General features: G+C 35.4%; 1 protein-coding gene across 1 annotated transcript in view; it reads left to right on the forward strand.

Annotated features, from left to right (window-relative positions):
- Nucleotides 1-22,755, forward strand: part of LOC139695439 (heterogeneous nuclear ribonucleoprotein U-like protein 1) — a 57,343-nt gene continuing 34,588 nt past the window's right edge. Inside the window, exons 1-10 of the mRNA XM_071594225.1 lie at nucleotides 1-263; nucleotides 924-1,117; nucleotides 1,759-1,968; nucleotides 3,716-3,906; nucleotides 8,122-8,195; nucleotides 8,392-8,637; nucleotides 11,632-11,744; nucleotides 13,772-14,086; nucleotides 15,536-15,658; nucleotides 18,480-18,608. Coding sequence (XP_071450326.1) covers nucleotides 125-263; nucleotides 924-1,117; nucleotides 1,759-1,968; nucleotides 3,716-3,906; nucleotides 8,122-8,195; nucleotides 8,392-8,637; nucleotides 11,632-11,744; nucleotides 13,772-14,086; nucleotides 15,536-15,658; nucleotides 18,480-18,608 — 1,734 coding nt within the window. The 5' untranslated portion in view covers nucleotides 1-124. The remainder of the gene's footprint in view (nucleotides 264-923; nucleotides 1,118-1,758; nucleotides 1,969-3,715; nucleotides 3,907-8,121; nucleotides 8,196-8,391; nucleotides 8,638-11,631; nucleotides 11,745-13,771; nucleotides 14,087-15,535; nucleotides 15,659-18,479; nucleotides 18,609-22,755) is intronic.

Raw genomic sequence — 22,755 nt, forward strand, 5'->3', positions numbered from 1 at the left:
AGCCATTTCGCATCGCTGTACCTTGCCGACGCTTACCTTCACGTACTTCAAAAAAGACTGACATATAATATCTAATTGTGTTAAGTATTATTAATAATTAAACCTGGATTTCTGATATAGTAAAATGAAGACCGTTATTGACCCAGCAAAACTAAAAGTTGTAGAATTACGTGCAGAATTATCTGCGCGTGGGTTGGATACCAAAGGAAACAAAGCTGTGCTGGTCGACAGACTCAAAGATGCTCTGTCCCAGGAGGCGGGAGGTAAGTGGTTTTGATCGTTTTCTAAGCAGATTTTTGCCATTTCTCAAAGCCCCTACACGTTAATGAGTCGATTTAATGGTTTGGCGTCCTTTCCATGTAAACAACGCGCGACTGCCCCGATGCAGGGATCACTGAATTGATCATGACCAGTATGATGTTCGTTAACTTTTCGTTTGTCGTTAATTTTACATTACGGTTATGCTACCGAAGGACTATCCCATATCCGCGCGATAAATGTTTCCTTCTGGAGAGTATTAAGGTTACAGCTTACAACATACAGGCAACATTGTGTGCTGGTGCATATTGAACTTATTGGTAAAATTTGATCTAAATGTATCGGGCATAAGTCCTGCATAGATGACCGCGATTAACTATTAATTAAACTTAATTAAAACTGAAGATGTTGATGATAATAATTTTGGCGCGTAATTGTAAGATGGTGTCAGAATATCTGTAATTACATTTAATAATGAAGGGATAATATGTGTAATATATGATAGAATGCATTAAAGATAATATGAGTTGACATTTATAATGTTAATATTTCAAAGTAACTAATAATGAAACCCCTCGTTCCTGGAAACGCACCCATGTTGTCGTGTCGGGTACGAAAGGCAAGGGAAAGTTAAAATCTTTAAATTGCGTAATGCCTTTTTTCAGATGATTCCCCGGAACAGGCCAGGGAATCGATTGGGGAAGGTACAAAGGGAGAGGAATATAGAGAGCAAGATTCGGCCCAAGGGTCGGTGGAAGAAGGGCAGCAACCTAATGCAGAGCAAGCTGAAGATGACAATGGTCATGGACAGAAGTCTCCAAAGAAGGAAAGGGTTGACGAAGATGAGGGGAACGCAGAGGTAATTACCCAGAGAATCCTCTAGGCAGTGTGGCTTAGAGAAATAACTTAACATGTTTGAGGTTATTGAGAGTAAGCAAGGCAGTGATGAAACTGTTTGTAATAATAACCATTTTAAAAGCTTTTGATAAAAAAGTTATTTCGGATATTTCCGATATATTGAGTCGGGCTAACGATGATTTACTCTAAATTAAACATTGCGACAACAGTGTTAATTGTTAAAACAGTTTCCTATTAGTATTTGCTACTCCCTGTAATAACAAGTACAGGTTAGTATCAGTTCTCTGCATGACATGCTGAATTGGCATTGATGATTGGAATCCAATTAGTTGTTATGCAAGATTTTTTCTTGCAACCTGTCATATTGTGAAACTTAAATCAGTTGGTGTATTAGCCATTGAACTAAGTGGAATACTGACTGATATGATCAGTTATTGAATTATCTTTAGTTAAATTTAGCATTCCACCATCGATTAAGTTTATTAGAAAGTTCTTACTTAGTGAACCTTCAATTAGAAGAGCATGAGATTTGTTGGAGGTGGCTCAAATGTGAGAGAATGTAACGGACGTGTGTCAAAATACTGTGAATTTAGCTGTTATGTCACACAAAGTGATGGAATGTTCTTTTATTCTTCAACAAAGGATGAAGATGAACAACATCAGGAAGAGGATAACAACTCATCAGATGTCCAGCATGGAGATAATCATCAAGAAATGGAGCAGGAAAGCACTGAGGTGCAGGTTCAAAAAACTCCAGTGAAAATGGAAAATATGGCTCCGGTGAAGGAGGAACCAATGGAAAAGGAAACTTCTCCTGATGAAACTGGCCCTGTGTCTTCCTCTCCAGCTAAGGTAGGAGAAATTCCTGACATGGGCTCCGCTCAATACTCTGGCCCCAGAGAAAAGATATTTTTTATATACTCCAAATTTGATCTCATAATTCCATTGGCAATTCTCTGTGGTACACGAAGGTAACATTCATGGTAATAGGTGATTCTCATTATTTATATTAGAACCATTGAAAGGCAGTGTAGTAGTAGTTTTAACACTGGAATTTGCAAGTACATTATACATTGTAAATACGTACTTAGTGTTTTGCTAGCTCTAAGGAACAATAATGCAAATCAGTAACACATTTTATTTTTTGATGATACTAATTTTTAAATATTCATTGGTTTAACTGTACCATATCACTGGCCTGGTTGCAAAGTTTGTAGCAAATAAATAAGGCCATGTGCAACGACACTAATACAAACTACTTTTCATCTGTAGTTCATTAAGCCAAGATTATAATACAGGAGTCAATGCAGTATATGCATTATTCCTTATGGTTAGGGCAGGAGGAGACAGAAATATTCTTGGCGGTGGTCTAATAAGAGGTATAGGGTTGGGAAAGACAGGGCGAAGGAATTTTTTAGGGCTGAAGGAGCTCTTACCACTAGTATCTCCAAGCCTCTTCCCTTTCCCAGGGATTCATGCAGCCCCAAACATGACCCAGTGTCTTCCTCTGCCCTTACCTGCTCCTATTTCTCTTAGAAAGCTCCCTCCCTCCAAGCATATTCTCCGCTGCCTCCCCTACAGCTCACCAAATGGTATTAAGAGAAGAATTAGAAAAATTATATTGACTTATTCTAGCATTTTTTATAAATTTTCGGAGTTAAAGCCATTTGAAGAAGTTTTAACTGACAGGTTAAAATTTCACCAGTTAATTAGGCCCATGACTGGTTATCAACTGAGTACCTGGCAGTTTCCAAATTTAAACATTTATGAGCAACCCTAATGAACATAGAGGATTGAGGTTGAAGCATTTATTTACTCACCATCATTTGTTAAATAAAAAAGTTTATATTTAACTTATTATCTTTTTGAATTCTATATTTTAAATGGGACTATAAATTTTTGCCTTTTGACCACTTTGCAAACTCTTCAATGAAGTTACCTTCAGCTATGAATTGTGTTTGTGTGGTGACTAGTGTTCTGGCTTCCCACCCCAATGGTCTTGTTTGAAGCCCAACCATGACAGTATTTTTATGTAGTTAACTGATTTGCACCTGGGTGAAATATAGCATCCATCAGATTGGGTGTTAAACTGTGAACTCCTTGACATCAATCATTGAAGAGGTTAATGCCATGAACATGTTTCTCTCCATCCTTTCCTTATTCCCTGATCATCCTACAGCACTAAATTACCCATTTCTCTATGGTTTTTCTGATAATTGTCATATTTGAGATGCCTCGAAAACTTGCTATGCCTAAGGACTTCACTGGAAATTGAGGGATCCAGGTTCCAATCCTGTTTCAAATGAATAGTTTTTGTCTGCTGAAATTCCCATTTTGTTACCCACTCTGGTTATGTTTCTGTTAAACCACCCTGTTCATTTATATTCCCATGTCCACATCTATGACTAATCTCTTGACATAGGCTTGTAGAAAATTAAAATGAGACTTTTGACTGAATGCTTTACAAATAGATTTCCACAAAGTATTGGCCCCAACCATTTCTCAAATGTTTTTTGCATGTTGTTGCAGGCTGTAAATTGTATTTTTGCTGCTCATAAACGTACAATTAAAGTTCCTTTGGTATTTTCATATAATTTAGGATGGTGTGAAGGTTGAACCAGCTGATGTTAAGAAAGAGCCTGCACAGGTGCAAGGTGAAGTTAAACATGAACGAAGGTCAGCGACAAGATGGGGTAAAGTCAAAGAAGAAAACGACACTCAACAAGACCAAACTCCGGCAAGGGGGCAAAAGCGTCAGCGTTCCACTTCCCCAGAAGAAAGAAATCAGAGGTATGTTCACATTTATAATCCATTGTAATTCTTCTGCAATGGAATAGAGATTTCATTCTTTTCTTTATTGTTAAAGAATTGGCATTAAAAGTTTTTAGAAGACTGCCATTTCTATAAATTAGTTGAAAGATCAGAGTCAATCAGAATGAAACATTTCTCATAAGGTAGGTTATGCATTAGTCACCCCAATACAATGAAGTATCATAGTTAAAACAATGCTGGGTTAACAGATCTAGAAAAAAATTTGAATTTCTAGGGATAAATTCAAATTTTAGACTCCTTTTGAGTGCACCGGGAACCATACCTGTTTAGAATGCCTGGTGACTTTTAATCACCGTAGATCATTACTAGGACATTTAATGGCTCCCAAATTTTATAAAGTAATTTTTTCATGAAATAAGTAGCTTTTGACCAATGTAAATTGTATCATGGCCTCAATGGCTCTCCGGTAAAATAAGATCATAAATTATTGTGCGCATAAGTCATTGTATAAAAATTAAATGTTAACTAGTAGTGTAGTGTGCATGTGATAATTATCTATTAATTAGGGTGTAATTGAGAAAAATAGTCCCTTCTTCCACCTATGCCCTAAACATAACAGTAAAAATAGTTACGAATATCAATGGCATTATTGAAGGAAAACCCACCTAGGCAGAAATATGAACCTGCAACCTTGGGGTGGTCACAGAAGTGCCTTTTGAAAATAAAGGCCATAGACTTGATGTAATGGTGCAATTAGAAATTTTAAAATGTATCTGTTGCAAGGATGGACTTGTGGACAAAATTTTGTATCCCTTCTACTCCCCCTTCCTTCATCTATCACTCTTTCACATTGTTCTCCCCATCCCAAACAATCCTCTGTAACAGCCAATGATTGGCAAAGAAAACTGTACTTCCCTTTCTCTGGCATCTACATTTTAACCTATTTACCCCTCCATCTCCCATCCCCTACCGCTCTGAAGATATATATATATATGAAGTTGGCTCTTGTGAGGACCACCTGGTAATGACGTCCAACATCGAAACTGAAGTATTGTTGTAAATAAAGTGTGTGTAGAATTACAAAGTTACTTATTTCATTTCAATCTCCATACACATGGACTACAACTTTGACGTGGTTGAAGTGCTTGTGTAATCCTATAGCTATGCTAGTGGGAGTAATGATAATGGCTCCTGGTAGGGCCACCCATACCAGATAGGTTGAAGTATAGGAGCCAGATGAAAGGTAGTCCACACGGTGTCTGTTCCTCAGTGAGGCGGCTGCAAAGGCATCCCTAGTGGGGTGGCCATTGGGTGATTGTGTCACGTTAAAAATACTATTGTGGAAGGAAATGGTAAACCACCTCAATTATAATTCCTAAGATTTAAATGATGGACAATACAGAGATTTTGAGTCCTGGCAACTAAGGGACTTGGCCCAATCAGCCGTGTGTTGTGCCTGGCAGTGGGAGAGGCAAGGCTACTGCAGTCGTCATCCCACGAAACCCTTGCAAGGGGAAACAGACAGCAGCATGACAGGAGAAGCAGGTGAAGAAGACCGAATTAGTTAGAATAGGAACTTAGAATGTTAGGATAATGTTGAGGACAGGAAAATTAGAGAATATTAAGCACAGGATAGAAAGAGGAAAAATAGATATTTTAGGTATACGAGGTGCGATGGAAGGATAGCGGGGATGACTGGAGTGCTAATTATAGAATAATATACTATAGGAACCGTGAATGGAAAAAGAGCAAGGAAACCATAGATCACGGATGAGATGATAAGAGAGATGGATGAGAGAAGAAAATGGAAGAATATAAACACAAAGCTAGGCAGGAGGAAGTGCAAAGAGTTAATTAACAATTTTAGACGGGCAACAAATAAAGCAAAAGAGGCATGGTGGACAACGCAGTGTGAGGATATGGAAAGTTTGCAGGGGAAAGGTGAAATTGGTGTGCTGTACCGCAAAGTTAAATCTTTATCGGGAATTAAGAAAGGAAGATCTATGCTAACAGTTAGAGATAAGACGGGTAAGGTAATAGTTGACACAGGAAAGATCCAAGAGAGATGGAAGGAATATATAGAAGAACTGTATGGTAAAGAACTTAGCCCAACAAAGTTAGACATAGAAAAGGAACATGACATAGAGGAAGATAGCTTAGGTCCAGGTATACTCAACGATGAGATAAAAAGGGCATTAAGGGAGATGAAGCTAAATAAGGCCGTGGGGGTGGATAACATTCTTGCGGAACTACTGAAATGTTTAGGAAAATGTGGGCGGAAGAGGCTCTATGGGCTGATTCGTAGTATCTATGAGGAAGGAACCTGGCCGGAAGACTTTGTGAGATAAGTTTTAGTTCCTATTCCGGAAAAGATAAAGGCTACATCGTGCTAGGACTACAGAACGATAAGGTTGATATTCCACGGTGCTAAAGTTGTTCTCAGAATCATCAACAAAAGTATAGAGAGTTGGGCAAATGATTACCTCGGGGATGATCAGTTTGGGTTTAGGAAGGAAAGTCGTATGCTTGGTACCATTGCAGTAACGAGATCACTAAATAAGAGGAATATAGAATGCAATCAAGACGTATTTGCCTGTTTTGTAGATTTCAAAAAAGCCTTTAATAGAGTGAATTGGGAAAAACTAATGAGTATATTGCAGAAAATAAGAATAGATGGGAGGTACAGGAGGCTAATATGTGCATGCTTCAGACTGCTCAGGTGCGAGTGGGGAATGGGGAGTCCGGATAAGCAGTGTTTGGAATAGGTGTAAGGCAGGGTTGTCCATTGTCACCGGTGCTGTTCAATGTATATGTGGAGGAAATGATTGAAGAGGCGTGGGAAGAACTGGAGGTAGGATTGAAAGTTGGTGAGGAATTCGTAAAATCAGTTAGGTGTGCTGGTGATAAAGCTTTAGTTTGTCAGTCAGCCAAGGGGTTGCAAGCATTGCTGAGTGAATTGGAAATTCAGTGCAATAGGTGGATGAGAATCAATATTATTAAAACAAAAGTTATGCAATTTTCCAGAAAGAATAAGGCTGAGCTAAACATTTAAATAGGAAGGTAATAAATTGAGCAGGTAGAACAGATTACTTATCTCATTAGTCCTTAGGACCAACATAGTCAAAGTATTACAGGCGTAAGGAGAAGAATTGTGCTAGGCAAAGAGAGTTGAAGAAGTACTTGATAGAGGTTGCTGGATTGTGTTTTGTTAGGAGTCACAAAATATTTATTAGTTTTGTCCATCCAAAACCTACCTTAACCAGTAGATTACCTAATAATAATATGGCTAATTTAGAGCTAAAAGTGTGTACCACTCTTACCACAGAGTGATGTAATTTTTGAAATTTCTTAAGTTAATACAAAATTTATTTCCTTATTTATACCTTATCATAAATAGTGTAATTGATTCCAAAATATAGAAATAGTTAATAATTGTGTATTAAAAGATTTTTTGTAAAGCTATTCGTATGTATTGTTCCTCTTTTTTACATAAGCAAAACATGGTTGTAAATAGAATCTAGAATATTTTAGCCGTATGCTTTGGATAATTTTCAATAGAAAATAACTAGAATATTTAAGTATGCTAAAAGTAAGAACTGATGATTTTCTTATCTGCTGTTATATGGCAAGCTAAAGAAGCTTGTTTCTATATAATGATCGAAGAAAAAAGATTGCCATCGTATAATTTATTGTATTGGTATTTTGTCCTATTGTCCATTAATATAAATTATTCCATTCATCCATAAAGTTAGTCCATTATTACAAAAGTAAATATTATTAATTACAAATTATTCTTATTATTATTACAAACATGGAATTTATAATATAAATCTCCAAAAAAATGTGACACATAAATCAAGGAAAATATGGAAGCCAAAAAAACTTTGTATTTAAGCTATAAGGAATTCCCAGCAGGAAATCATATTTTGTCCTATGGTCTTCAGGTAATCATTTTCAGAAATTATTTCCTCAAAGTCATCTTATATCACGTTATATTCATATGCAGCCTTAGTAACATTGTTGATATAGCATGTGATCTTGATATAACTCAAATTAGATTTTAGAAATGTTACTTTTAATTGACTTGAGAAACTTTTTACTGTGAAATTGGGGAAGTTCAAATTTGTTATTTCTGTTAAAATAATAAAAAAAATTCTCAACCAACATTCAGTAAGACTTATGCAATGACGTGCCTCTGCATGGCCCCTTTATTGAATCAACATTTTTTTTCAGTTTCAGAGGTGCCCCTCCAAGGAAACCTGATGATGAGCCTGAATTTGATGAAAATGCTGTGCTTCTTGATTGGTGTAAGTACACATTTAACTGTACCTTTCACAATAAATAAATAGTAACTTCTTGGATATATGAGTTTATGTTAAAAACTAATAAGTATCCAAAAACCTAAGCTCTTCTGTTTCATTGCATTAAAGTCTTAAAGGGGTATTAATTAACTGATATGAAAATTTTCGCTCATTAACTCTCTTGATTTTATTTTTATGACAGATGATTCTGACCTCAATCTCGTCATCAGTAAAGACAAAGGTTTTGTTGCTGCTACTCCAATGCATGATGAAGGATTTGCCTATGTATGGGCTGGAGCCCGTGCTAGTCATGGTGTAATAGGAGGAAAAGTTTATTTTGAGGGTCGAATAACTGAAAACTGTGACATTTCACATTTGGCCGAGCAGGAACCTAATCCAAATGTCTTACGTATTGGTTGGTCTACTGTTGAGAACACTATGCAATTAGGTTAGTATGATTCGCTGTTAAGTGTTTTCTTATGTATGAGGGCTTCAGTTTGGAAAAATTACATCAAACGGCAAACATACTATACTGCCTCGAGTTACTAGTTAGCTTTTTTATGCAGTGGAAAAATGGAATATTGGCTTCTAGCTTAAAAAAATCGGGAGACATTAATTTATCAATTTCATTAAAAGTTCAGAAAATAAATGCTGTTAAAATTTGGACTATATTGAAAACATTTGGATAACCCACCAGTATTTTCAATTAGAACATTAATCCATTCAGTTATGAAACCAGTTTATTTAGCATAAGCTATTACATATGCATATGTACTGTTAAATAACCAAAATTGTAATAATACCTACCTTGGTGATACCTGTGACATATACTGTGGTGAGGAATGGATGGCTCTCATAATGTACCTCAATGAAATATAAAATATTTTCAATCTCATACTTAAAACCTGTGTTAAAATTAGTAAAAGTCAGTCTTAGTCAGTAGAAAGTCAGATTAATATAAAAGGAAACAGGATAAAACATATGCTCTCCTGCTAAGTACAGGTTGCGGTGCAAAAATCTGGACAAATTAATCAATTTTTATGGAAAGGTTTTATCACAAATTTTTGTAAAGGTTTTGTACTAAATTGTTTGAATGATCATAATCAAAAAATGTATTCAATGTATCCCCATTTTGCTTCAATGACAGCCTCCATTCTTGGTCGAAGGCATTTACAGGCTCGTTTTACCATGTCATATCAGCAAATATTGTTTCAATGATGGCTCTCAATAATGCAGCACTTGGATGTCTGGACTTAATGGGTAACCCTTTGGAACATAGTAGCTCCACACATAGTACTCTCAATGGGTTTTAATCTGGGCTGTTCGGAGGCTAGAATTCTTTTGACCAAAACATATCGATGTCCAACCTGCTGGAAAACGTACAGCCTTCCAGATGACAGAGTTTTCTATCCACGGTTTTACTTATTTTGTCAGAATGTGCAAATAAAATTCTTTGTTGATATTTTCCCCTTTGTTAAAGAAACATGGTGGTGTGACATTACCCTCACTGGACAAATTCCTAGCAAGTGAACATTCACTGGAAATTTCGTTCTGGAAACAACAGGAACATTTTCACGATCATGGGCGAGTCAGTGGTCATTCCTAAAATTGGTTTGAGCATCCACAGTAAAAAATGTGTTGTCAGAAAAAAAATTCATTTGTTCAGCTGCATTGTTTTTTAAGGAACACAAAAGCAGGTTGCAACATTCAACTCGCTTTGCCTTGGTGGCTTTGGAAACTAGCTCTCTTATTTTAATGGTGTAAGACCTGTAGTAGAGGTTCTTTTTGACGATTCAACGCAGTCTTTTCACTTTAACCAACAACCAATGATTATCTTGGATTTAATCCCCTGGATCCTCAAAAATGAGCTCCTGAACCTTTTGGATGATTTTGGGCGTCCTGACAACATGCTCCATTGAGTGAGTTTTCCTTGCCTGTGCAGCAAAACCATCACTGGACCTTACCGACCAATATCACTTTGTGATGACATCATATACAGTCGATCTTGGGTAACCGAAGAACTAATTATTTCTGTCACCAAGTGACCAGTGTGCACACTTTCAATGAATGCGGCTATTTTGTTATACTCCTTTTTTTTTCTCAGCATTGCAATTGTTTTGAGGTTACGACTTCAGTACATACACATATGTGAAGCTTATTTGGGCACCAATGGTGACATCTAAATGTGGTATAAAACCGCAGGAATTTCATATTGAATTTTGTCCTGTTGCACCTCCAACACTCTGTATACACTGCTATGCACTCTAAACTGCCGCACATAAAGCCCTTCCTGGAATACAAAGTAGAGGCTTGTGTAAGGGGGGTTTTATCATTGACAGATTGCCTTATTTTGTCAGGTCATTTACTAGGTGGCTACTTAGTTACTTACTAGGTATGTACTAGTTTACTGGTGGGTACAATTTTCTAGTTTTCGCTGATTAGAACTTCGGTTGGGTGAAATAATCTGTATTTATCCATATGAGTTGATAGTTAAGTAGAAGGCATATCATCATAACTTTTTCTGCTGGTTCAATAGATAATGACTCATGAGCAAAGGATGCGCTAAATAGTCTTTGTATGAGATTTTACTTAGTTAGATGACGAATTGGTCAGTATACAAGTATTGTTAAAGTTAAGTCAGATGAATTGATAATGCATAGATAAAAGGAGGATTATGTAGGCCTGGATACACTCCTCAGTGAATGTAAGTTTAAAATCAATGTGCCCATAATGGACTCATGACCTATAGAAATTGCCCTGCCTACCTGAATAGAAGCCTCCGAAGTCCATTTCACCTAATAGCCTTTTTATGTTGGTAATTTATTCTATAGGTAATAGAATGTCAACCTAAATTGTTTGGAAAGCTAAATAAGTGAATGAAGTTGGCACTTATCTACTTCAAACTTTTACCCATTTTTAATGGATTTGGACTCTTTTATTAGTTAAAAATATTCTCTTATTATCTATTATTTTATTAGAAATACGTACCTCTGTACATTTCATTTGAAAACGGCAGCTACACAGATTCTTTGCTTCTACCGTATTTAGTTGGTTTAGCAGACCTTAACCATCAGAAAGAAATTTTATTTTATTAGCAATAAAATATTGTAGATTTATGAGGAATATCATTTTTGGTGATGTAATTTCTAGTTTTTGTATTATTTTCTTTTTTCTCTTGGATGCTGGTATTGAAATTTCAGTATTTTGCACTAAAATTTCCATGCATGTTATATGGCTTGTTTTTGGACAAAGTTGATAATAGTAATTATCCACAGTAATCAATGATGATGGCAGGGGACTAATATTGTTGTTTTATAAATTTAATGATAAAATAATAACCCTTTCCTTGTCTTGGTTAACGATAAAGGGCATTTGAAAGGAGGATTATGATTTGGTGTTTTTGAAGGTGAAAATTCTTATATTTGTACATTTTATCTGACAGGAGAAGAACCACTTTCATTTGGTTATGGAGGAACTGGTAAAGCATCAACCAACTGCTCATTCAAAGATTATGGGAGACCTTATGATGTTGGAGATGTTGTGACATGTTATTTGGTAGGTAAAATATATTAGTAGTAACTGATGTGAACTTTTACAGGGAAATGGTATACCATAAATTTTAACTGTCTGTGCTGCTAAACTTTTTATGTTATTTTAACATAAAATTGAATTGCTCTTAACCCTTTTAATGCCACCTACCCCTCTTGAGTGAAATATTCTTAATGCCCCCTATTCCACTTGCACCTTAGCAATTACCAGTGACATTACCAGTTGCGGATGTGTATCCCATTCCTCCAGTCTTCCTCTATTTGCTGAAATACCTTCGTTAATTCTACCCAATTTGCTCAATCAAACTCTTTCAAATTCTATGAAACAAACATATATATCCTTCCAAATCATCCCCACAAACAGAAGTACCATCTGAATATTAAAACCATAAACACAGTAATCAACCCAAAGGTTGGTTTGATAGGTGATGTTAGAGTCCACCCAATATTAAGCCCAATGGTATGTGAAATCCACACATCAGGGTAGGGGGGCCAGTTCCTTTCCCTCTGCTGGTTATGGTTTCTCAGGAAGATTTGATTCCTGAAAAATCACATAGCTTGGGTGGAGCTGCTGGTGCCCAGAGAGGCTTGCATGGGAATCAAACCCAGGGCCCTCCAGTCAGTAGTCCAACGTTCTACCCTTGGACTGCGACTACACTGCAACCCACCATCTGACTATTATATAATGCTTTCTCAAAATCTATGAAACACAATTGCATCCTGATTGTATTCTATATTCCTCTCTATTAGTGACCTCATACTGCTATTGCATCTTATGTGTCCCTCTCCCCTTTAAAAAATTGGACCAAGTTTCAGCAAATTATTGCGTTCATAAGACACTCAGAGTCGACCCCGGTGGCGGCGGGGTAACGTCCTCGTCTGCTATTCCAAGGGTCGCGGGTTCAATTCCCGCCTGGGTGAGTTTTTCTCTACCTAGGGCTTGGGTGTTTGTAAACGTGATCATTGTTATCGTTGTTAATAGTTCGATGTAAAGGCCAAAATGTGCTGTTTTCGGACTTATACTGAATAAATAAAATAAATAAATTGCAAGGAATTACAATGTGGACTTCCCTTCACATATTCAAATATGTTAGCATAATATTTGTAATTTTATTTTATAAAACAAGTATTAATAAATTGTATAATGTAAGAATAATATGTCGTATAAACTAGTGTTTTTTATCCAGTGGAGAGTTTAAATTAAATAACTAAAATAAGTTATTATAAAATCAACATTTGTTCAACAATCAACAAAGTGCAGGTGCAAGGGGCCTCCAGGGATTGTGAGCCCTTGTCACTTCATGATTCCAAAGTACTATTATATCATAGGCTACCTAAGAGTTTGTTTATAATATGCAATAAGCATTAATAACAATTTTTCTGTGATTGCTGCTTTGCTTTGTGAAAGACTCTACATCTCTTTATAAATAATGAGAAAATGCCTAATCTTTATCCACCTGTAAATATTATCTGTCATATTCTTGCTGTAGTGAATCAGTGATAAATATTTGTCAAGTTTTCTCTGCCTTCTGCCTTTTATGTTATCCTATTTATCATAAATTCAAGTACTCATCTTTGAAGAACTTTCTTAGGATTAAATTAGTTAAAAATAAGAAACGGCTGGAGATAATATCTTCTTTAACGCCATTGAATTTGAATTGGTTTATAGGAGGAGATAGACAATCCTAGTTGGGGAAGGTGTTTGTTTCAGTGGGTTACAGACCTGTTTGGGGAAGTTGCATTTTCCTGGAGAACTTAACATGAATTTTGTACTGCACTGTATTTGCATGATTCAACCAGGGAGTTGTTGCCTCTTTTATTCCATTTTCTTTGGAGAAATTATTACAGACTTGGTCTACACTTAGATCATTAATTAATTTAAAAGCCATGGAATATAAAGCTATGAGATACAATTGAATAAAAAAGTAAAAATAAAAGTTTTTAAAAGTTTAAAGAATAAAAGTTTTTGAAATCTAATTTGACCAAGTAATAGTTTGTTGTTACAAGTTTTATTTTCTTTTTCTTAACCCTCAGGACATGGATAGCAATCCTGCCCGCATAAGTTTTTCTGTCAATGGACAGTGGCAGGGCCATGCCTATGATGTGCAAAAGGAAATGCTGAAGGGAAAGGCCCTTTTCCCTCATGTTCTCAGTAAAAATTGTGCTTTTGAATGCTTCTTTGGTTCTGGTCCTGCGATAAAGCAGGAAGATGTTAAACCTGTGGAGAATAAACCTACACCATGGGTTGGACCTGATGCTGAAAGGTCAAATTATATCCCAATAGGGCAGCTTAATCCGTCTCTTCGAGTGCGGGGACCTAAAAGACCTGAGAAAAGAGGAGATTGTGAGGTATGAAATATCTTCCAGTGCAGAATACAATTGGGCTTTGCACCACCTCCATACAGGTGATGATGGGGATCTACTTCAAGCAAGCATTTGCTTACAGTATGATTCGTGTGTATTCATACATAACTCTGCATGTTGGTTCAGGAAGGGGAAAGGTAAATTTAGGTTTGCTAATTTTTATCCAAGCTTAGAATGGTGCAATGAGGATAAGGAAGTCATTTATAAGTGGAGTGATATAACATTTGTAGCAATTTTTTGTTTTTCTTTTAATCTTGGATTCTTCTGGTAATATACCTGGGGATTTTTCTTCCATGGTAAATTCAAAGCAAATATTCTATTTGATTCATTGTATGCCACCTGAACTTTCTGATGACCTCGGTAGTTGATCAGAATACACTTTTTCAGTATATTTCCATGGTATTTACTGTGGATTTCTTTTAAATCAAGTCTGGCATTTAATGAGAATCTCAATATGTGTGATTTACTAGGTATTTTTTATCATCCGATAAGCTAAGTGTTGTGTAAATAATCTAATCAGGCCTGCATAATGTACCCATGATTAAATTGATGTTACACCTTCTTCAATTTATCATTGGAAGCTAGAGAGTGTCACCCAAAGCATATATAAGGGAGGAAGTTGACCAGAAGATTTGGAAAAATTAGTAAAGCAAATAATTCACTTGCTCATCAAAATGCTGTATGCTGCATAGTCGTGGCACATTTATTTACAATAAATGACTAGTTCTTTCCTAATGTGTTTGTAACTTTAAAATCACACACTTAAAATGGGGCTGTAAAATTAGCTTAGAAAGTGTGGCACTGATAAAATACATTTCACTTCGATAAAATAATCTTCGAGCACTTAAATTCATTCAGGAATAATCTAAATATGATTTCTGTGCTGTGATAATGTTATTTAGCTCATCACACATCATTTATATTAATTGTGTACTGTAATGGTCACGAGAATGCACTCCAAGTTTTATTTATCAATTGCTGTTAATTTGATCAATTTCAAATAGTGGTAGAATGCTGCCATTGAAACTTGGAATTAATTTGACATAAGCCGTGCCAAGTTGTCACCAAGAAAACCATCAGCTGTATACTATTTCAGCTAGATAATAAGCTAATACATCTATGTATACTTCTTATGGATATTATAATTTAAGCATGCCTGAGAGCATAGTTGACCAAGCATTGCATCAACACTACTTTAAAAAAAAACTACTGGTTATTCCATTTCTCTGGGCCATGTAATCTGGTTTTGCAAGATTTAGCTGTATTATTTGTTAATTTTTTATTATTTTTTTACTTAATTCATGCTCTATATTGGAATTGTACTTTGCCAGCCCCTGGGCAAGTCACTTGTGTCATTTTTGCTGAGCTTTATCATGTTTTTAAATGTGTGTCATATTTCTCATGTGCATTCAGGGAAAAATTTTTATTTTCAAGGCAATAATGATGGTTGGACTGCCTGCTTGTGGGAAAACAACCTGGGCCAATGAATGGGCTAAGAATAACCCGGAGAAGCTTTACAACGTCCTTGGTACCAACAGTTTAATTGATAAAATGAAGGTATGTACCTAATGTGTATGCTATGCAATTATCCAGAGTTACCAACCACAAGGTTGGTATTTGTGTAAACTATGTAACAAATTGAGGGCCAAATTCATTTCAAACAGCTCAAAGCAGGATGTAATAAGCTAATGATGACCATTGGTTTCTTGTGGTGCAGGGAGCAACTCCTTCAACGTCTAATTGCCCCCATTAATTTCCTCAGTGACCTGAGGTTTTTTTGCTTATATCTGGTTTCCTCTAAACAAATATATTAATTAATGTCAATTTCTTCTGTCGTGGACACTTGAAAATTTTGTCACTAACATCTAGTACTCTGAGACCAGAGCTGTAGAGTCTTTCATTTTGAATCAGTTTTGGAATGAGTTACTTTGAGTGGAGAGTTATACTCATCACTTCAAAGTAAAGTCTTCCTTAATTGTCAAATTAGAAAATTGTTTTATCATAACTGTAGTACTTATTAGGCTGACCCATACTACTTGTGCCATGCCTGAGTGGAAAGAAAAAGTACTTGCAATTGCTTTTGTTAGTTAGGTTATTATTGATTCTGGAGTAACGACTCTCCTGATAAGTCTTTTCTCCTTATTGTATTAATTTAATTTCTGCAATTGTATAAATAGTTATCTGCTTTTAAATACAAGGGTAGGCTGAAAAGTTATGCACACTTGTAGAGCGCAAGCAAAATGACCTTAAGAAGTGCACCAGGTGGCATGTGGAAGTAATATTCCCCCTCAATACTCATGCACAGGTTTGAGGTCGTTGCGTTCATCCAGTGTATTTCGAGAAGCCCAAGTATGGAGCCGTGTTCTAGTGCTATATCAACGCGAGTCAAACAGCATACTGTAATCGAATTTTAAACTGCTAAAAATTTGACTCTTACTGAGATTCATTATTGTTGAAAGGCTCTTTATGGTGAAGATGCTGTTGATAGGTATACCTTAAATCGATAAGTAGTAAAATTTCGTGGTTGCGAGCCTGGAAGAGCCATTATAGTTGATGAAACTTCTTTTGACTGTGTTTTGGGATGCTCGCCGAGTTCATGTGGCCGATTTTCTGGAATGAGGGGCGACCGTAAATTCTCAGTGGATACAGACTCTAAAGCACCTCAAACGTCGAGTTTGTCATGTTAAAGACAGCCTGGGGCCAATAATCTTGTAACATGACGATGCACATCCACACACCTCTGGTGCAACTAGAGAGGCTCTGCAAAACCTGAAATTTAAACTGATTTCACACCCTTCTTATTCCCCCGACCTTGCAATTTTATTTTTTCCTCAACTCTAGAGACACCTTAAGGGTAAGCATTACACCTCGGACGATGAGGTGAAGGCAGCTGTCAAGTCCTGGATTCGAGAAAAGTTGGAAGAGCTTTTCAGTGATGGAATGAAAAATTTTGTTGCACTTGGGGAGAAATGTGTTAGCCATAACGGTGACTATGTTGAAAAATAAATATATGATTTTGAAACTTAAGAATTGTACTTCAATGCACTTTTTGCCCAATCTTGCTATTGGTTTTTGTTTGCGCTCTACAAGTGTGTGTGCATTAGTTTTCAGCCTCTCCTCGTTAGGTGTAAATTAACATTAAATATAAAGTATTATGCTTACAAAAATAAATATTTATTTTAAATAATTCTCATCATTGGAGTTAATTTTTTAGGGTATGATATGGATTGAAAGGACGTATGCATAGTGGCACTTTGACATAACACTGCCTCGTAGACTCTCTCCTTAACTTTTTCCCCAAGGACATAACACAATGTTAAATGTTCGTTTACTATTTGCTTTGCTTGCCTCAAATTTTTCTGGGAAATGGCAATCAGTTAGTCTCATAGGAAGGTTGCGTGTATCAATACTGCATCTCTCCTGACAACTCTTTCTTGATATGATTTTTCCAACAACTCTTCTGCTAATATCTGTTTTGTTTTGTAAAATAATGAAAAGTTCTAATTTTTCTCAAATTTTTCAAATTTATACACAACATATGCATGTAGTAGCATTGTACTTGCTACAGTAAGTAAAAATTTTTTGTTAGCTTGTTGTATCATTGCATGCAATGAATTCAGTATCTGATCTTCAACATCTGCCCCTCCCATATTCTCATTATAATCAATCACAGCAGTGGGTTTACTTGTCTCACCTTTACTTTTCCAGTCTACTTCTTTGGTATTTGCAAACTCTAAGGGGTGCATAGTACTGAGCATTACAACATCCCTTTTGTCGTTTCATTTTATTGCAGTCATGTTATTACTTCAGTATGATATAGCTTCACCTTTTTAAGTGTTTTCCAAATATCTTTTGGCATACACCAAGCCGAATGGTTTGTGAAATCCGTTTGTGTCCTAAACTAACTAAATTGTGTTGTTCCTTGCTTATTTTTAATCTAGAATCTTAAAAATAAAAAATGTAGAATTATATGCTAGTATGTCTCTTTACCATGAGTGGGATTTTTACTTAGGTTAGTCATCAAATTTTTAATACATTTTATCAATCAATTTACTACCTGTGAGTACTAGGGAATCCACTTAAATATTTTAAGTATGATTGTTGGATGATGTAATTGAGGTGGTTAAAATGCTATGCAAAAACCTTAAAAAATTATTTCATGATCAACATCTCCCTTGAAACCAAATTTACCTATTTTCAGCACTTGAGGCTCAGAATTTTATTATCTAATGTTTGTGAGTGGCCATATGTAATTCCTTGTGTGAATTGTTTGTTATGAAAGATAATCTCAATAAGTCGTCAGATTTAGATAATGATTCAAGTTATTGTTTCGTGTATTTAAGAACTGTTCCATGTTATGTTCATTTTTAAATTACAGATAATGGGGCTTCCAAGGAAAAGGAACTACCATGGCCGTTGGGATGTACTCATTGATAAGTGCACTAAGTGTCTTGTCCGTTTATTGGCCCTTGCTGGTAGCCGTCGAAGAAACTATATCATTGATCAGGTAAGCATGTGAATCGTGTTGTTCAGTGCTGAGATCTTCCTTCTGGGGCCTAAATGAGACTAACCTTTGGTGATTCCCTCTCTCCTAATTCATGCCCTGTAAAACCTGAAAGTAATTAAAAATGGAAATTTACTGAATAGGGACTGACAAATTTTAAAGATATCCTTAAAAACTACCGTTAAATAGAATTGAAAATAATACATTTTGTCGTATAATACTTGCATTTGTTGAAGTGCATGTCTTCCCATCTCCCAAAATCTAGATTAATTTTTATTCATAGGGATGCGTATAGTGCAATAAAAGGAGTTTAGGCAATTGAGATGTAGAGTTTTTGGAATAGGGATATTTATCAGAATACTACTCCTAAACCCAGATGCCTAGTTTGGAAATGTTGTTGCTTATTATTATTTGTTTTGTGTCCTCTCATAAGTGCTCCTCTCCGACAAATATTTGGCAAGTTGAAATAAGTGTATCTCTAGTGTGTTAATAATGTAAATGTTTGTCATTGAATAATTTAAGAAGGGATAAAAGAATTTAGTTGGTTAAATTGAAGGAGCAAACATGCATTTATTAAAATATGCTGATATGTTCATTTTGAAGTGTAGAGTTTTCATTCCAGGTTTTTTAGTAGAGGAATTCTTTTAAACTTAATACATTTGGTAAAGCTTGTATGTGTGTTTCAGTTATTATAGGGTGTGTTGGCGTTTAATTTTAAATGAAGTATGAAGTTGTTTTGTAATTGTCTCTCTATTTCAGATATCTACTTGAAATAATTCATTTTTACGTAATTATCATTATCTTAAGACTGCTAATTTGTAGTTGATTATATTAGAATCATTAATCAGTAGTTTGGAAAGGGATCTGATCGCCATTCAGCAAATGCATTTGGTAAAATTTGTGGTCTAATGGCTTTGCTGTTTGACTTGGTTGAATGTTTACTGAACATCATTTTGTAATAGCTGCAAAGAAAATTGTCAAATGTTGACTACTCTAATATGCAATTTCAATCTCATTTTGTATCACCTATGATTTATTTTTCTAGGTTTTGTATTTTTATATATTACTTAGATATTTTGTGTTCTGAATTGCATAGCATGAATGTCATCGTAAGATGATTGTTGTTTTGTGCGTTAACAGTTGAACTATATAAGCCAAGAAAGTGTCTTGCTGACAAATGTCATAAAACTGTTCACACTTAAGAGTTTTCTCACGCTTACAATTGAGAAAAACTATCAAAAGTCATCAACTCAACGGTGGATTTCATATAAACAAATTGAAAGTAATGTTTTTTGTTATGAAATGGGCAGTTTTGTGCCTTATATTGATTTTCAGGATCATACCATGGCTTTGTTTGTGGCTGACCAAGAAATAAGAATCATTTAGTGATGTTAATATTTCATTTCAGAGCAGCAAAAATTTGCTGGTGGCACTAGTTGTGATCCATTGCATTGTACACAAATTGATGTAATTTGTAAGTCCGTAACATTTTAAGGTAATTCTCATTTTTAACAATGTTGATGCTGGCATTGTCTGGGTTCTTTTTGTAGAATACTAGAATTCCCTGTAATTTCGAAGGCTCTTCGGTAAAAAAAGACTGCAGTGAAACATCTCTTAAGTTGCTCGGCAGAAGTGTTACCTGGTATTGACTATGAAAAGTAATTTTGCAAAGTCAAGTCAATGGAAAGGTCAACCCTTGAGATGTAGGCACTTCATAAAGATAAGTCAATTTAAAAGAACAACTTTAGTAATCAACCCAAATGTTGGTGGGATAGGCAAGTGTAAGGATGACCTAATATTAAGCCTAACGATGTTTTGAATGCACACATCTGGGTAGAGGGGCCAGTTCTATTCCTTGTACTACATTTGGTTGTTCAGAATGTTTTGATACCCACAAATCACATAACTTAAGAAAGTTAGACCAACCCTCAAGTCAGTAGACCTACTGTTTACTCATTGGTCTACCACCTCATAGATTTAAATAGGTAGATGAATAATTCAAAGATAGCCCTTATATTGTGTGACTTTAGAGATGAACTAAGATATTATGTTAATTAAAATGTAATCGAGAAGAATCTATACAGTTCTAAATATTACTGAATTAGTCGTATGGAAAAAACATGAGGCATGAATATTATAGACCCGCCTTGTAACCCATCATTAAAAAAAATTGAAAAAATAAATCAATTATCCTGTCTTGATTGACTTGGCAGATTGAACTTGAGAAATCGACATTTTGCGTCTTCTTTTTAACTCCTAACTAAAATGCATATGCAAAGGGTGAATTTACTTTATTCCACATTTCCTTATTAATAGCCCATATACTCATTCCAACTTCTGAGCTAGTGCTTTTATTGATTATGACAATTTTTATGCTATGCATACAGCTGAATGCTCCTTGGTTATACATAATGTAGTCGGCATTAGATTTAATATTTTCTGTTTGGATTAACATTAAATTTCACCCAATTCCTGCAAAACAAGGAATTTGTTTTTGGCAATGTATTAAAGCACTTCAGTGAATTGATTAACCCCACTTGCAACCAATATATGCAGATATTCATCATTTTTTCAATCCTGTGTTATTTGAAATGTTGTGAAATTTGAAGTTAATATTTATCTTGGAAAAAACAATAGTACTGTTTGTTTTCTAATCCAGATCAGTTAAACATCTTCAGTAAAGGTGAAATCCATGATCTGGTCCCATTACACTAGAACAAAATATCAAAAGATATTAGGCATGATTCTACAAGGTAATGAGCATCATAATGCAGAAATTTCAAAGTCATTAGCCTTGCCCAGAATGCCTCAATTTGAACCCAGATCCCTCAAGGTTGGGCTGAGTACCTTAGCCAGTTAAGCTATGGAGGTATCCTCTTACGCTCTTAAATTTTGAGGAATTTAAAGGAACAAGACGTTATGACAAAATGCCGTACATACATTGTCAAAGTTATTCATAGTTTATACATGTAGGAAAACAGGCCATCAGGTCAAATCCAACATTTTAAACTTACAGTGTTTACCTTAGACTAATTCATAGAACTGCAGGAGATGCTGTGATAGTTTCTTTTAATGGAGTAATCCACTAATATGTATTAAAACTTCAGGATGATCTTGCGAGATAATGTGTAATTTCAGATGCAACAAGCCCCCTAGCTCATATGGGTCTGGGTTATTGAATGAGTGCAGTTTATGAATCTGCGGCTGACAATGATACATAATGTGGTAGACTTCTAACCGTTTCGTGTGAAAAAAAATTGAAATGCATCTGAAATGAAATTAGAAGCCATGATCTGGTCCCATAATGTATATAATTAGTTTATTTTGAAGTATAGATTGCTCACCTTTAAGTGTTTTCAAACTGCAAAGTAACATGTATAATGATGGCATCTTGCTTCTGCTATTTATGTTTTGCAGACACTCCTCTTTTTCCTCACTCAATAGTCGATATGGAATAAGTTCAATATAATGCAAGTGAATGTAGCATGTTAACCTTAAATCGCTAAACCTAGTATGAATTTTACAATTACAATTTTTGTACATAATGCTGTGATCGCACTACTTATACTAGGAGTTCTCCCTCAAGGAAGAGAAGATCTGTCATAGGTATCCCTATGGCAGTAATAGAATTTACTATCCCGGTGCTAGCATTAAATTCTCTCCAAGAATTTCTTACTTTGTAAATTAGTTTTAGAAAAGAGGAGTTACTCAGCTGTTCCGGTGTTCATGAATGGATGGTGGTTTCTGAAGAGAGAATCATTTTTTCACAAAAGAGATATATTTTTATTCAAATTTATTTTCTCTAGTATAGTCTCCTTTTAAGTCTATACACTTTCCAGTGATGCTCTAACCTTTTTACTTCTTACAAGTAGTAGTTGGTGTCTTTCTCCACAAAATAGGCATTAATGCAATAACCTCCTGGTACCATGAAAATCTGTCCTCAAAGCAAAAATTTTTACGAAAAGTGTGAGCAGCTACATTGTTCTGATGGAAAAGTACTTTGTTCTTCAAATATGTTCAGTTTGCTGCAATTTATACCTTCATATTGTCCTGTAATGATTTATAATACTCTCCTGTTATTCTTTTATGTTTTTGAAGATAATCAATCGACAAAATTCCGTCAATATATCTAAAAACAGTCGCCATCACC

Source organism: Hetaerina americana, unplaced genomic scaffold (assembly GCF_022747635.1).
Source record: "Hetaerina americana unplaced genomic scaffold, ioHetAmer1.1.p SCAF_6, whole genome shotgun sequence".
NCBI classification, from domain to species: domain Eukaryota; kingdom Metazoa; phylum Arthropoda; class Insecta; order Odonata; family Calopterygidae; genus Hetaerina; species Hetaerina americana.